We start from the raw sequence: 15,247 nt of genomic DNA, 5'->3' as shown, positions 1-15,247 counted from the left end.
CCTCTCTGAGCTTAAATTAAATCTCTATTAAAAAGATAACACTGCCTACTTTACAGGGCTGCTGTGAGGATAAAATGAGATGGTATATATGTAGTATTAGGTTAAAAACTCAAAACTGCTACAAAATTTAAGAAACCTAACATTCACTGTGTTGAGTATTGTATTAGGTTTTTGGGGTGCCCAGCAATATTCTTTACTGTGATACCTGTATCAATATGTAAATTAAATGCACGGTTAAATCCCGTACCAGTAAATAACATTATACGACATGTGTAAATGTAGGTATTTGAATAATTTTTTAAATGTTACTGTTTTAGTAGATTCCAGAATTGAATTGTGTAAGTTCTACAGTAATGGTAATGTTTAAATGTGTTTTCAAACAGTTGAAAGTTCCCAGGTTCTGAGCATCTTCTCATACTACAGTGTAACTATGAACAGGTGCCCCAAATCATGAGATAATTCTTGAGAAGCAGTATCTCGAGACAGTTCTAAAATGTGTATGAATTGACTGATTCGAAATAAGGAATTCACAGTATTCTAACACAGTGACTAGCTTTGGTGCATATATACACAAGATGGTAGAAAAGGTAGTTTTTCCTTTTAATGTGGTGAATATATGTGATCGCTGAGGGCAGTTGATGTTACTGATACTCGTTTGCACTGTGACCCACATGTAAATTTTTGTTGAGCATCTGCTGTATCCCAGGCATCATCCTACGTGGTGAGGGTACAGAGATGAGTATGACAAGACCCCTGCCCTCATGGAGCCCCACCTAATTTGGGGGGGACAGGTCTGTTAACCTAATTAACAGACTGTAGTAAGAGCCTTAAAAGAAATGGAGTCCAGCTATAACCAAAACTACCACGGTGATTTCAACAGGAAAATGACTCATAACAAGACGTCTGAAGGGATGCAGTCCGAGGCTGGGCATCAACGTCCCACACTCCCTTCTCCTCCATCTTCCCTGTCTTAGGGTCACAAGAGGACTGCTGAACCTCTAGGCATTGCGTCTGTGTTTTGGATGGGAGCAGGAGAAGAGAGCTAAGGACTCTTTGCTTTTCAGGAAAGCCCTCCATAGGGGAGACCGAATTGGTGTCAGATGGCCCTGTGTAGCTCTGAGGGAGTCTGGGGATTCAGTTTCTCTTCCACCTCTGTAGCAGAGGAAAGCCAGGAAGAAGGGGGTGCACTGGACACCAGCAGAGCCCAGCCCCAGTATCTACTTTGAAGTAGAATCAGCAAGTGCCAGAGATATACAGGGGAAGGGAGAGCCAACTGCCTGGGAAATTCGGGTCTTCACAGAGAATGGACCAGTTGAGTAAGTTCAACTCGGGTGGTGAAAGGGGGAGGACAAAGCACTTTTTTGTTCCTTTTTGAATTTTGAGAGTCCTTATGAGACCTGTAATATCAGATAAAAGGAAACATGCCATATTCATTCAGGCATTCATTTTGTGTTTGATTCTAATGAACTTTCTGTCCAGAAGTGAGTTGACTGTCCAACCACGGTTGCTGAATTTTTATGTTTTTAGCTAGCTACCTTGTAGACTATTCTATTCAAGGACAGAGATAGCAGGACTTAACTTTTTTTTTTTTTTTTTTTTTTTTTTTTTTTTTTTTTACAATCCCTGTATTCTACAATTTACTATCAAGTAATACTTGATTATCTAAGCCTGTGACTTTTCAAGATCAAGAAGTTACTTGTAATGTCTTAAAGCTTTTACTCCCTAGAATGGTAAACGGCCTGCCTGTGTATTTGGGCCACTTGGCCATAATGACCATTTCCTTCTTCAGGAAACGTTAGTCACCTGAATCCTGCTCTAAATATAGGCAGATGAGCCTAGTCCTGATTCTCTAATCAGATGTCAGAACTGAAGGGCCTCCAGTGTTGAAATTACCTGAAGATAATTAAACATTTTATATATTATGCCTAATGAGCAACCTGTTCACAGTGGCAGTACTTTGTTGATCTGCTTACAGTAATTTGTAACGAATAATTTTGTTTCTTCCAGTCCCTTAGTGTGTATGTATATTCCCTATCTTTATCAATTAATTTAATAAACGTTTATTGACCGCCTGTTACTGATCCTCTGTAAGGCCTTGGGAATCCCAAGACTTACCAGCTTGGTTCCTGCTTCAACGTATTTAGTCTAGTAGGGGGAGAGAAAGACCTAAAACAAGCGCATTAAAGGGTTGTGATTGCTGTGGCAGGAATTTATATGTGACATAGTAGGGATCTGAAGGCAGAAGAGGTCAAGTGTGGTCCTAGGGGTCAAGGGGATAGTGTGTTTTGAGTAAGAATGCCATTACAACTTCAGGCACCATGATTCATAAAGCACCTGTCATGTAATTTATAAAAAGCATTTGACACTTGAGCTGAATCTTAGACACTTTTGTTCGGGAATCTAATAGAGAAGTGGGGTACCATTCTAAAGAGAAGCAACAATGTGAGAAAAGTCACAGGGACACAGAGAGACCCTGCGACGTTAGGGTAAGGTTTAAAAAAAAAAAAAAAAAAAGGCAAGCTCACAGCTACAGCATTCACTATAAAGGATTTAACAAGAAATAGGACTAGAGAGGTCAGTAGTGAGCAGATTATGCCTTGTGTCATACTATTTATTTTCATTCTCTTCTTTGAGGATTCCATTAAGACTTTTTTGGTAGGTGAGTAGTCGTGTGATCAGACTTGGATTTTAACGAACATCACCCAAACAGATGTATGGAGTCTGAATTAAAATGGTGTAAGAAGTGAAAAAAAGATAGGAAATTATTGAATGTCGTGGCTGCAAGGACATATGAGAAATGTTAAGAATAGTCTCCTCTAAAGACTTGGTCAATTTATGGAAAGAGCCTAAATGTCCATCAACTGATGAATGGATAAAGAAATTGTGGTTTATATACACAATGGAGTACTACGTGGCAATGAGAAAGAATGAAATATGGCCCTTTGTAGCAACGTGGATGGAACTGGAGAGTGTGATGCTAAGTGAAATAAGCCATACAGAGCAAGACAGATACCATGTTTTCACTCTTATGTGGATCCTGAGAAACTTAACAGAAACCCATGGGGGAGGGGAAGGAAAAAAAAAAAAAAGAGGTTAGAGTGGGAGAGAGCCAAAGCGTAAAGACTGTTAAAAACTGAGAACAGGGGCCCCTGGGTGGTTCGGTCGGTTGGGCGGCCGACTTCGGCTCAGGTCATGATCTCGTGGTCCGTGAGTTCGAGCCCTGCGTAGGGGTCTCTGCTGACAGCTCAGAGCCTGGAGCCTGTTTCAGATTCTGTGTCTCCCTCTCTCTGACCCTCCCCCGTTCATGCTCTGTCTCTCTCTGTCTCAAAAATAAATAAACGTTAAAAAAAAAAATTTTTAAACTGAGAACAAACTGAGGGCTGATGGAGGGTGGGAGGGAGGGGAGGGTGGGTGATGGGTATTGAGGAGGGCACCTTTTGGGATGAGCACTGGGTGTTGTATGGAAACCAATTTGACGACAAATTTCATATATTGAAGAAAAAAAAAAAAAGACTTGGTGATTGATGACATGCGAAGTAGCAAGAACTACATGGAGTCCGCACATTTTCCAGAAGATGATGCTGGTCTTTATCATCATAAAAAATACTGAAAAAGGGACAAGTCTGTAGGAAAAGATTAATTATGGTGGAGACAAATGTAGAGGTGAGCTTCAACCAGATGATGAGGACACTAACATGGGAAAAGGGACCTACATCCTTAAATGATCTTACAGGATAGAATGATCCTACCAACTTTGATACTCTTAGCACTAGACTGTCTGAGAGAATAAAATTACATTGTTAAAACTGACATAATACCCAAAGTGATCTACTCAGCGCAACCCCAAAATCCAGTGGTACTTTCACAGATACAGAACAAACAATCCCAGACTTTATATGTGGAACGACAAAAGACTCCCAATAGCCAAAGCACTCTTGAGAAAGAAGAATAAAGCTGGAGGCCTCACACTTCGTGATCAAAACATTATAAAGCTTATAGAATTTAAAACAGTAATGTGTTAGCATAAAAATAGATTCACAGATCAGTGCAACAGAATAGAGCGCCCAAAATTAAACCCATACCTATATGGTCAATAATTTACAACACAGGAGCCGAGAATATACAGTGTGGAAATGGCAGTCTCTTCAATAAATGGTGCTGGGAAAACCAAACAGCCACATGAAGAAGAATGAAACTGGACAACCATCTTACACCTTGCACAAAAACCAACTAAAAATGGATTGAGACCTGAAATCATAAAACATCTGGAAGAGAACACAGGGGTTAATAATCTCCTTGACATTTGCTTTGGCAGTGATTTTTTTGGATTTGACACCAAAAGCAGGGACGACAAAGCAAAAATAAATGCATGGGACTGCAGCAAACAAAAAGGCATCCATAGAGCAAAGGAAATTAAGAAAATGAAAAGGCAGCCTATGGAAAGAGAGAAAATATTTGCTGATCATATATATAAAGGGTTAATATCCAAAACATTATACAGAATTGCCATAACTCAATGGAAGAAAAAAAATCTGAATAAAATACAGATAGAGGACCTGAACATTTTTCCAAAGATGCCACACATGCCAGCAGGTACATGTAAAGTTGCTTCACTAGTCATCAGGGAAATGCAAATCAAAGCCGCAATGAGCTACCACCTCTCACCTGTTAGAATGGCTGTCATCGAAAAGATAAGACAGCAAGCGTTAGCAAGGATATGAAGAAAAGGGAGCCCTTGCATACTGTTGTAAGAATGTAAATGGGTGTCACCACTATGGAAAAGAGTATGGGAGTTCCTCAAAAAAATAAAAAATAGAACTACCGCATGATCCAGCAATTCTGCTGCTGGGTATGTATCTGAAGGCAGTGAAATCACCATCTTGAAAAGATACCCACAACCCCTGTGTTCAGTGCAGCATTGTTGACAGTAGCCAAGACATGGAAACAACCTGAGTGTCCATCGAGAAATAAATGGATAAAGAAAATGTGATCTGTCATGCACGCACACAGGAATATTATTATTCAGCCATTAAAGGAAATTCTGCCATTTGCAGCAACATAAATGGACCTTCAGGGCATTATGCTAAGTGAAATAAGTCAGACCATAGTATAGAGAGAGAACCAATACTATATAATGTCACGTGTATGTGGAATCTTTAAAGAAACAAAATACTGTGCTCATAGGTGCATTGAACAGACCGGTGGTTGCCAGAAGTGGGAGGTTTGGGGCAGTGGGCGAAATGGGTGAAGGTCGTCATAAGATACAAACTTAACGGTTGAAAGATAAAGAAGTCCTGGAGATGTAATATACATCATGGTGACTATAAAGGATAAAAAAGAAACTTTTTACAGAACAGAATATAAAAGCTCATCTTGACAAAATAAAAAAGCTGGCAAGTTAAGAGATAGAAGGAGTGATGGGAAGGCAGAGAATCTTACAGAGGGATGAGATACTGTCAGAACTGGTGGAACAAGAAATAAAGGCTTAAATAAGTGTCATTGGTCACACCTGGGTGACTCAACTAGTTAGTCAGACTCTTGACTTTGGCTCAGGTCATGATCTCATAGTTTTGAGATCAAGCCCCCTGTGGGGCTCCATGCTGAGCGTGAAGCCTGCTTGAAAGTCTCTCCCTCTGCCCCTCCTCCCCCAACCCCCACGCACACACATGTGCACACTCTCAAAAAAATAAGACTTATAAAAAGTTAAAAATGTCATTTAAATTTATGAAGAAAGAGAAATTGATGTTTTAAATACAGGAAATTGGGAGGGTCTGGAGAAGAAGGTGGTGGTGAGCTAAAGCCTCACCCATGTAGCAGGAAGTAAGAAGGTAGTATCTAAAGTTAATAATGCAAATAGTACCCTGAGTATATTATTGAGAGCTATGAAAATCATCACTAGAATTAAAACCAAATGATTAAAAACAGTTTCTTCAAATCAAATACACCAATTTATGTAAGTTTTTTAGTAACTGCATTAAGTACTAAAAATTTTTTTTAATTTTCATATCCACATTGACAAAACTGGTTCGTCTTTTTCAGAACTGGTTTGACTTCGTTAAATTTATTCCTAAGTATTTTTTTTCTTTTTGATGCTATTATAAATGGAACTGTTTTCTCAATTTCATTTTTGAAATTTGAATAGTCAACCTTTTATCTTATGAAATGCCCATCTTTGTAATAATACTGGTTAATTTTAAAGTTTCTGTTGTCTGATATGTAGTCACTAGTTCTTCTAGGGTTCCTCATTTATGTTTAAAAGACATATGTTTTCAGCATATGCTTATTTTTAGAACAAAAGTGTAGACAAACAGTAAAATGTTAACAAAAGTGTCTTACAGACTTACGAGTTTTTTGGGTTTTTGTATATTCTGAGTTCTGTGATGAGTCTATTAAAATTAGGGGGGAAAGTGACTTCGGTGAATCAGCTAGATTTGTTTTGTTGTTGCAAATGGCAGAAATTAACAGATAGATATCAGGCATTTTTTAAGACTAGTCCAGAACCAACAGGAAAGCTGGAGGACCAGGCTCACCGGGGCGGGAAGATGGCAGCTGCAGGACTCCAGATGGCAGGAAGTCCTCAGTGGTCTCTTTCAGGTTATGCCACCCAAGAAGTGAGCTCTTTTTATTCTCTCTTTTGATCTCCAGTCAAGATTCAGAATTCAGAAGTGAGAGTCCTGCGTGTGTCAGGTAAATCTTTGACACTCCACGGTGAGGAAAGTCCATGGCACCTTGACTTACATAGTCCCAGGACTCTACACAGTGGGGACAAAGGATTCCCCAAAATGAAATCCGGATGCTGTTTTCAGAAGAAGGGAAATGAACTCTGGCCACTAAAACGCAACAGATGTTCGCTATAATATTTAACTTTTTGTTAGTACCCGATTATAGTTTATAATGCTAATCGTGAAAGCAGCTGGGAAAGGAGACGGTTTGAACAGAGCGGTCCCAATTACTGCCGCACAACCTGTGGAGGACTTACCCCATCGAAGTTCTCACTCACACATTTCTCTCCCAGTTGACTGGGAGTTCGGCTGCGTTCCACCAAGCAGTTAAGTTCAATTACAAAATGAGGAAACGGAAACTGTTACAATCGTATTGGGGAGGACTTTACAACAATTTAACTAACACTTCCTAGAATGCCATCTCCTTCTTGGCTTACCTAATCAACTTGTGCTTATTCATCGAGACTCAGCTCAAGCATTACCTCCTCCAGGAAACCTTTTTCCCTTACATCCTCCTAGCACATCCCACTGTGGTTAACAGATCACTCTTATTCTTGTCCCCTCTGTCACAGTGGTTCATGTGTCTGTCTCCCACTAGTCAGACTGCCAGACTATCTTGGTTTTCTTTGATTCTCCTGCTCCTTACAAAGTGTCTACACATTCCCTAAATATTTGTTGAATGAGTGAGTGGCTGTCCGAGCAAAGGGGGAAGGCATCTTGTATAGAACCCAAGATGTATAACGACATGATGAGGGGGCCCTACGACTAGAGCAGTGAGACATAAATGGGAGAAGAGACCCCTGGGCTTGACTCGAGTTGGTCTCTAAGTGACCATTTCTACCAAGTTTAGAGAATTCTGTAGGTCTTACAGAGGAACAGTGCAGATTTGGCAGGAGGAGAAAGGTGAGACGCTAGAGGCTGGTTGATGACTAAACACTGGTTGGGGCTGTAACTAGCGAGGAGAACCCCTGGATGGTGGAATATTGGGGTCTCTGGGAGTTTAAAAAGTTCCGACCTGGCTTGGGAGCAAATTCACCCCCCAGGTGATTGGCACTTTTGTAGGTATTGGGAACCCAGCGGTAATTAATACAGATGGATTCACCCTCCCACGGAGCTTCATTCTAGTAAAGCAGCTAAAACAACAGACACAAAGGTGTGTGTGTGTGTGTGTGTGTGTGTGTGTGTGTGTGTATGCAGTCTCAAAACTGAAATGCTGTGTTGCAAGTGAAATATTCCAGAGCCATACTCTCCAGGTAAAGCTTTGGAGCAGGCTGGAGAGGATTTCCCTAGGGTACAGAAGGGACCTCCTTCCATAGCCCACATAGCAGTCATTTACTGCTCAGTTTTTGTAAACATAATGACCAATATTACACAGTGTTCTTTAGGATTGTGTCTAAAATAAATGGTTTGTAAGCTCTGAATTTTAGAAATGTGCCATATTCATGCACTCTCCACAAAGTGTTAAAAAAGAAAAACAATTTTGTCACAGTAATACTTTCTTCTTTAGCGAAAGTGATTCCCCCATTTTTGTTTTTGTTAGAGAGAATAAGCAAGGGGGGACGGGGAGGGGGCAGGGCAGAGGATCCAAAGCAAGGTCTGCACTGCCTTCAGAGAGCCCAACTTGGGGCTTGAACTCAGAAACCATGAGATCATGACTTAAGCCGAAGTCAGCTGCTTCACCGACTGGGCCACCCAGCTCCCCTCCCCACTGTTGTATATTATAGACAGAGATGATCTTTTAAAGCTTAACAGGTGCATGGTAGTATAAAATGAAAGGCAGTCATTGCCTGTTCTTGGCAAGTTGTGTTTGTAACTTACAGTTCGTAGTGCCCAAAAAATAATTTGGTATTTTTACCACTTAATCTTACAACCTAGCCAAGTACTTTGGGGGGGGGGGGGGGGGTGGGGTTCTTCAGTAGAAGGCACTCCATTAGTTTGGGGATTATTAATTCTGGACATAAACATTAGCCTGTGCAGATAATGGAGTTCTCTTCTGTCACGGTGGACTCATTTAGTATTAACGCTCTTCCCTCTCTTTTCAGGGTGCTGATAAGTCTGTGAAAGGTCCAGATGGACTAACTGCCTTTGAAGCCACTGACAACCAGGCAATCAAAGCTCTTCTTCAGTGATGGACGGATGGGCTGACAGCTCTGGAAGAAGGGCTCTCCTGTGGCCTCACACTGCTGCCTGTCTGTCTGTCACTCTCTATCTGCCAGCTTCTTCAGCTAAATACTTTACGAGGGGTGAGGGGAGAGAGAAATTCATAACAAATCAGACTACCAGAAAAAAACATGTTTTGGAAGAGAGGAGAAAACCGTGATCAGGCTTTTACTCGGATTCCTGATCAAGTCCGTCTCTTTTCCATTTCCAACAAAATATACCGCTCATTCCCAAGGGAGAACCAAGACAAAATACGCCAGTAACATTTGACCTTTTCAGCTCCCTAGCTAGTTTATTCATTAGGTTGTGTCGAGGGTCTGACTATCCCAAGGCCAGCTCTCCGTGTGTGCAGCCCTAACTGTGCGAGCAGCGGCGGCTGCTGTGACGTAACTCTGGGTGCTGAGATCAGCAATCGGCTCTAGCCTTCTGCCTTAAGACGCACTCTCCTGGGGGCCTCCTGGCGGAGTTCAGAGCGCTGCCCGTGGTCGGCGACCAAATCTTCCCTCGGCGACTTTCAGCTTTACGTGGGAGCTCAGTTAAGGTGAGGGGGCACACTCCTAAATTGCTGGATGACTCAACTTTGGATTTCCTCTCCCCTTTCACATGGGTGTCATGTGTCTTTAGATAAAACTGACTAGTTTTATTTATAAAATCTTAAATTTTGGAAGCCTAAAGGAGAAATCATTCCAGTGTGCATATTTTTTTTTTCTCCTCTAGATTCAGACGTTTTTAGAGCATTCAAACACTTTCAAACTCCTGCTGGTAGTAAAAGGGGATTTAAACATAGAGTCATAGCCATAGCCTGTGAGTGTCATACAGAGAACAGTTGTCTTAGTACCTACGGATTTTCTTCATTTGCTCTTTGAATGGATTGGCCTCGATTATGTTTGGAGAATCAAGGAACATTCTTTGGAAATCCTCTGTCAGACCCACCTTGGATGCTGATTGCTCACTGCACCAAAGCTGTCACTGGGGTGAGATTTACAATCTGGACAAGTTGAGCCCCGTCCCTTCAAAAATACGCTTGTTACCAGGTTTCCCCAAGTTGTCGATAGGCTTCTGCTGAACATCTGCCAACCCACCTACATGATCTATTTTTGTTTTCTAAACCATTCATCACATTAAGTGTGACATCTGCAAAATGTATTCCATGTTCTTAAAATGCAGTGCCCTAAAATGGGTGTTAAGACCTGCAGGAAGTATTCAGACACATGTTCCAAAGTTTATTCCATGAGCAGTGCAAGTAATTAAAACATATACCCTTAAATTTGCTATCCTGCATTTAAAGTATTGATTCCTTTGACTTGCCATCCATAAAAGCTTGCTAAAAATGTTAGGGTTTTTTCCTTAGCCAAATCATGCAATAATTGAATGTACCTCAAATTTTTAAAGGGGGGGTTGGGTTAGGGACTTCTATTCAGATTGTGGATAACAAAGAATTCATGATGATTTTTTAAGGTAATGTAGCATTCTAAAACAGGGTTAAACTACTATCAAGAATAGCCAGCTAATAACTAATCTTACTGATCGATTGCTGATTGGTTTGTTAGGGTGTGGATTTATGGGGGGGGGGGGGGTGGGTGTGTGTGCGTGCGCTCTCGTGCATGCGTGCGTGTGTATTTTTCCCCCGTGGACTTTTTTTTTTTAATCCTGTGGCTTTTACGCTTACAACTAACCTAACCCTGTAATTCTCCTGCATCCGAGAAAACAATCACAAATAAAATGGTGGTTTAAATACTTTGATAATTTGGCTAATTCTCCAGTCTTAACGCAGCCTATTCGCGTTGGAGTCAAAGTCAGTCAACAGTACTTTATAACATCACTGAGCAGAAACAGACCTATCCTCATTGAAGATGGAGGGCACTTTATCAGTTGGTAGCAACAAGGTGTTTTGGTATCTTTGTTTTCACCTCTTGGCAGAATGCTATGGAAAGGCTTGGATTTTACCCTCTAGAATTTTCACCTTTCCTTTCAAACCTGTGGTAGTTGGCTGTTGCAGAGAGTGCACTGTCCTATCATTCCTAAACCTGGCCTGCTCTCTCCCGTCATCAGGTGTGGAGACCATGTGCTTCTTTGTACAGTTGAGCCTGCGTTTCTTGTAGTGCAGTAGAGGCTAACCCGCCTTCCCTCTTCTTTCTCAGCCATTTCAGAAGCCCCATGGTTTTGGAGCAATTGCTTGAGAAATAACATAAACATAGAATAGACTGGCCAAGATGGTTGACCATTTTTTTTAACTAGTTTATTTATAATGTATTTCTGAACCACTTGGCAGAGAAATTCACAACACTTAATGTTCATTTTTTGAGTAAAGGAAGCTAAAATCATGTCTGCTTTTTGGTACTACATGCATTAGTAGAAGGTTAAGTAAGTTTTGTTCTCCACTGAATATTTAACATCTCAAGAAAAATCTTGCATGTTCTGTAGTTTTGTATGGAGTCATTTTGTATGCACTAGATCAAGTAAAAACAGGTGGTGTGCCTGTTCACGGTAGTGTACTAACAAATTCGCCCTCGCAGCTTCGAACCTGCATCCGCAGACCCAGAGTTGGTGCACAGCACCCGAGAATCCCCAAGTAGCTCTTCTATGCGTCGCTCACCTTCCACAGCCAGTGGGGCACAGAGGAGAGGTAGTTGGGTACAGTGGGTGCGAGCTGCAGGCAAGTAAGGCCCTTTCCTCGTTGATTTCTTTCCCCTCAATAATGGATCCTCAAATCTCTATGTACTGACTTTTTTTTTTTTCCTAAAACTTCAACTGAGCTGCTCTTTACTTCATGCAATATTGTGTACTCGATTGTGTATAGAAGAAGCTGGGGAGAGTGCCCTCCTACGTAAGCAATTGCAGTGTTTTGCATGCAAAATTTTAAGAATTTAAATCGTCCTGATTCTATTTTGTAAATGGAGAAACAATCATATCTTTCTAAGCAGTAATGGAGGAAGACTAGTGCTTTGTGCATTTTGATATATTTGAGTTCGTTTTTTCCCCACAATGTAATACTTTTGACACAGTTGGGTTTCTCATATTATCCTAGTCCATGTACATCCGAATGCTAAATAATACTGTGTTTAAGTTTGTGTTGCAAGAACAAATGGAATAAACTTGAATTGTGCTACAAGGAATGCATCAGCAGCATTTTTACCGCCACCCCCCCCCCCCCCGCCCGCCCCGGTTACCAGGGCCTTTCTTTGCCAGGCTCCTGTACCACTGTACAGGTCCTGTGACTGACTCTGACTCTTGAGTCATCTCAATTTCCCCCTGCCTCCCACCTCTAGAAAAAAACTAAGTGGAAAGAAACTAAGACATAGGAAAGATTTAATTGAAGTAGAGTTACTACTCATGTGGAAGTTTTGTTTTTCTGTCTCCTGATACAGACCGTCTCACTTACAAATGTTCGGTAATCCTCCCGGCTTTCTAAAAGCAAGGTACAGCCAGTATCCTCTAGAGCACCAGGATCTGACCAGGTGCGAAGGAAAACCGGGTCATGGGAAATCACGCCCATCTTTCGTATGCTCCTTAAGTCACTGCATATCCCGGTGGTTCTCATTTGCCAAACTTCCTTGACCGTGAGCACTTCCTTAGAGTACTTCTCAGAACGATGTTCTGATTTAGCGTTAAATCCCTTTGAACCTCAAAAAACCCATCAAGATTATCTCTAGTTGGGTTCTGTAGTAATCTTGTCAACAACCTAAGACTACTGCGTATTTTACTTTTGAAATGGTCTGAGTGGTAATACACGAGGTTGCTAAGTGAAGCAAAAGCTATCTTTCAGAAGCTGTAGGTTGCCGACTGAGGTTTCAGTGGGGGGTAGCAGGTGGCTGTAGGTGGGAGCGTTCACAGATATTTTTAATCCATGAAACTTCCGTTTTAAGAATTGGGGTTCATCTAAGTGTTTGAATCTAGTATAGATTTTTAGTCAATGGGAGACACTTAGAGTTACTATGAAAATCTTTTGTGATTAGAGATCGGCTATCACAGGACTCCAGCGGGGAGTCAGGTGGGTTACAAGGGTTTTTGTTGTTGTTGTTTTCACTTCTACAAGACCAGTGATTCTCAAAATGTCCCTGGCCTGGCGACATCACCTCACCCTGATTCAAATGCCCAGCCCAGGCCTACCAAACGCCAGTCTGGGCCGAGCCCATCCGTCCATGTTGTAACAAATCCTCCAGGTGAAAGACCACAGACAAACTGTCTAAAAGCCTATAAATGCGAGGTCATCAGAGTGGCTTCCCAGGGACGAAGCAAATGGAAACCTTCAACACGTGAGACATAGGAAATTCGTGGGTGGCCACAGTTCTGCTAAGACGAGCTTCCAAGCTACACTCTGGGCAGAAGTAGTGGGGGTAGGAATGTAACCAGGGCTGCTACGATGACAACACTGAGGACAATGACCATTATTAGGGATTTTTTTTCCCCACCGGATGTCCTGTCAGTTGCTGTGGATAGGGTTTCCCCAGGGTCGGAGTCCCCGTGACGGACTTGCTTGAATTCTGCCCACGTTCCTCCCTCAATTCCACAGAGGGTTGAGGAGGCATGCAAGGCATTTGGGAACATGGGTCTGGAGTCTCCATATCTTGGGCTCGCCACACTGCCGATCACTGGGGATGCCCCACTTAGGGGTGTCCCTGCTGGTTTCCGTCCGTCAGCCCTACAGCAAGAGAGCGCCACACCGGGAGGCCAAGTCCCGCTTTCTCAACCCCTGTGCCCTGTGCCGGCATCGGCGCTGTGAACACGGACGCTCCTCTGCCGTGGGTGCTCGCTGGCTCCGGAACAGCCCCCCCACCCCGACCATCGTCTGTTCACCGTTAACAATCTTTCCCAGACGCTAGCCAGATCATCACGCATCGGCCAGAGGGTATTTTCCTTCAAGGCTCTTATTTCATTGAAACAGAATTAACGATTGAGAATAAAAGTGATCAGCAGCTTTCACAGCACCTGCCACCTGGTAGACATTGAGTGTTATTTGTTCTGGAACTACTAACGTCAAGCCATTACACAAATATGAAATAAGCTCTGTTTCAGTCACTCCTGACTGAAGGATGGCTGTTAGGACCCTGGGGCTAGACTTAAGCGTCCTTGTACCTAACTACTGGCCAAGTAGCCTTATAAGTGCTACTGGTAACCTCAAACCCAAATCAATGAAATTAAGACAAATCTTACAGTGACCATGATTCATCGAGGAAATGCTGACTGTGGGATCAAATGCAGGTCACTGAGCCATTGTGGCCTATACTAAAGCACAGCTATAAATAGAGTAGCGAAACAAAGGATGGTCTGGCCACCCTAGCAACTTCTGTGCTTTCAGTAGCTGCAGCAGAAGATAGTCTTATCTACACGGTTTGGATAGAATGATGGGTCACACGTCTGGCAACATTCACGGCCACAGCATCTTATTACACAAAGGAAAATCATGCATAGACAACTCCTGATCGCTGGGTGGTTTTTGACGATACTACTAGATAAACATTAAAACACCAACAACAAGAAGATTTTAGTTATTTTTGAGAGAGAGCGAGCACGCAAGCAGGGGCAGGCAGAGAGAGCGAGGGAGACAATCCGAAGCAGGTCCCAGGCTCAGCTATCAGCACAGAGCCCGATGTGGGACTCGAACCCACCAACCATGAGATCATGCCCTGAGCCGAAGTCAGATGCTCCACTAAAGGAGCCACCCAGGGGCCCCGAAAACCTTTGTAAGAACCATCACTTTTCTGAGGTTTTACTAGTAAGTCGGAAAATGTATTAGGATCTGTGTGTCGTTGCCTGAACTCTAACTTGTTCCAAGCATTCACTCACATCTGCTGCAGCTGCCCCGTCTGGCCATGTTGCCAATGCTTAGGATTTACTCGTCTGGTCTGCTTTTCAATAGGCTGGAATGGGGGGGGGGGGGGGCTCCTGGGTGGCCAACTTGGGCTCAGATCATGACCTCACGGTTCGTGGGTACAAGACCTGCATTGGGCTCTGTGCTAACAACTCAGAGCCTGGAGCCTGTTTTGGATTCTAGGTCTCCCTCTCTCTTTGTCCCTCCACTGTTCTCTCTCTCTCTCTCTCTCTCTCTCTCTCTCTCTCTCTCTCCCCGAGTAAATAAACATGAAAAAAATTTTTTTAATATAACATTCCAAATAAATAGGCTTGAAAGTACTCAGATCTATGCTGATTTCACAACTAAATTCTTTAACATTTATTGTATGCAAGTTAGGAGCTAGGCATTGTGCCAAGGACTTTTTTTTTTTTCTTTTACACCCCATTACCTTACTCAGTACTCATAGTAACTTTAAAATGGAAGACTAAGAAACCAACACTCCATTGTCCCTTACCCCAGCCACTGGCAACTGCCATTCTGGTCTCTGCTTCTAAGACTTTTTTTTTTTTTT

At 42.3% G+C, this 15,247-nt stretch overlaps 1 protein-coding gene across 1 annotated transcript in view; it reads left to right on the top strand.

Moving 5' to 3' along the window:
• Positions 1 to 11,335, top strand: part of MTPN (myotrophin) — a 55,804-nt gene extending 44,469 nt beyond the window's left edge. The window contains exon 4 of the mRNA XM_042973145.1: positions 8,765 to 11,335. Coding sequence (XP_042829079.1) covers positions 8,765 to 8,851 — 87 coding nt within the window. The 3' untranslated portion in view covers positions 8,852 to 11,335. The remainder of the gene's footprint in view (positions 1 to 8,764) is intronic.
• Positions 11,336 to 15,247: the final 3,912 nt, after the last annotated feature.

This window comes from Panthera tigris, chromosome A2, assembly GCF_018350195.1.
Source record: "Panthera tigris isolate Pti1 chromosome A2, P.tigris_Pti1_mat1.1, whole genome shotgun sequence".
Lineage (NCBI taxonomy): Eukaryota > Metazoa > Chordata > Mammalia > Carnivora > Felidae > Panthera > Panthera tigris.
This window is presented reverse-complemented; position numbering and strand designations above follow the sequence as displayed.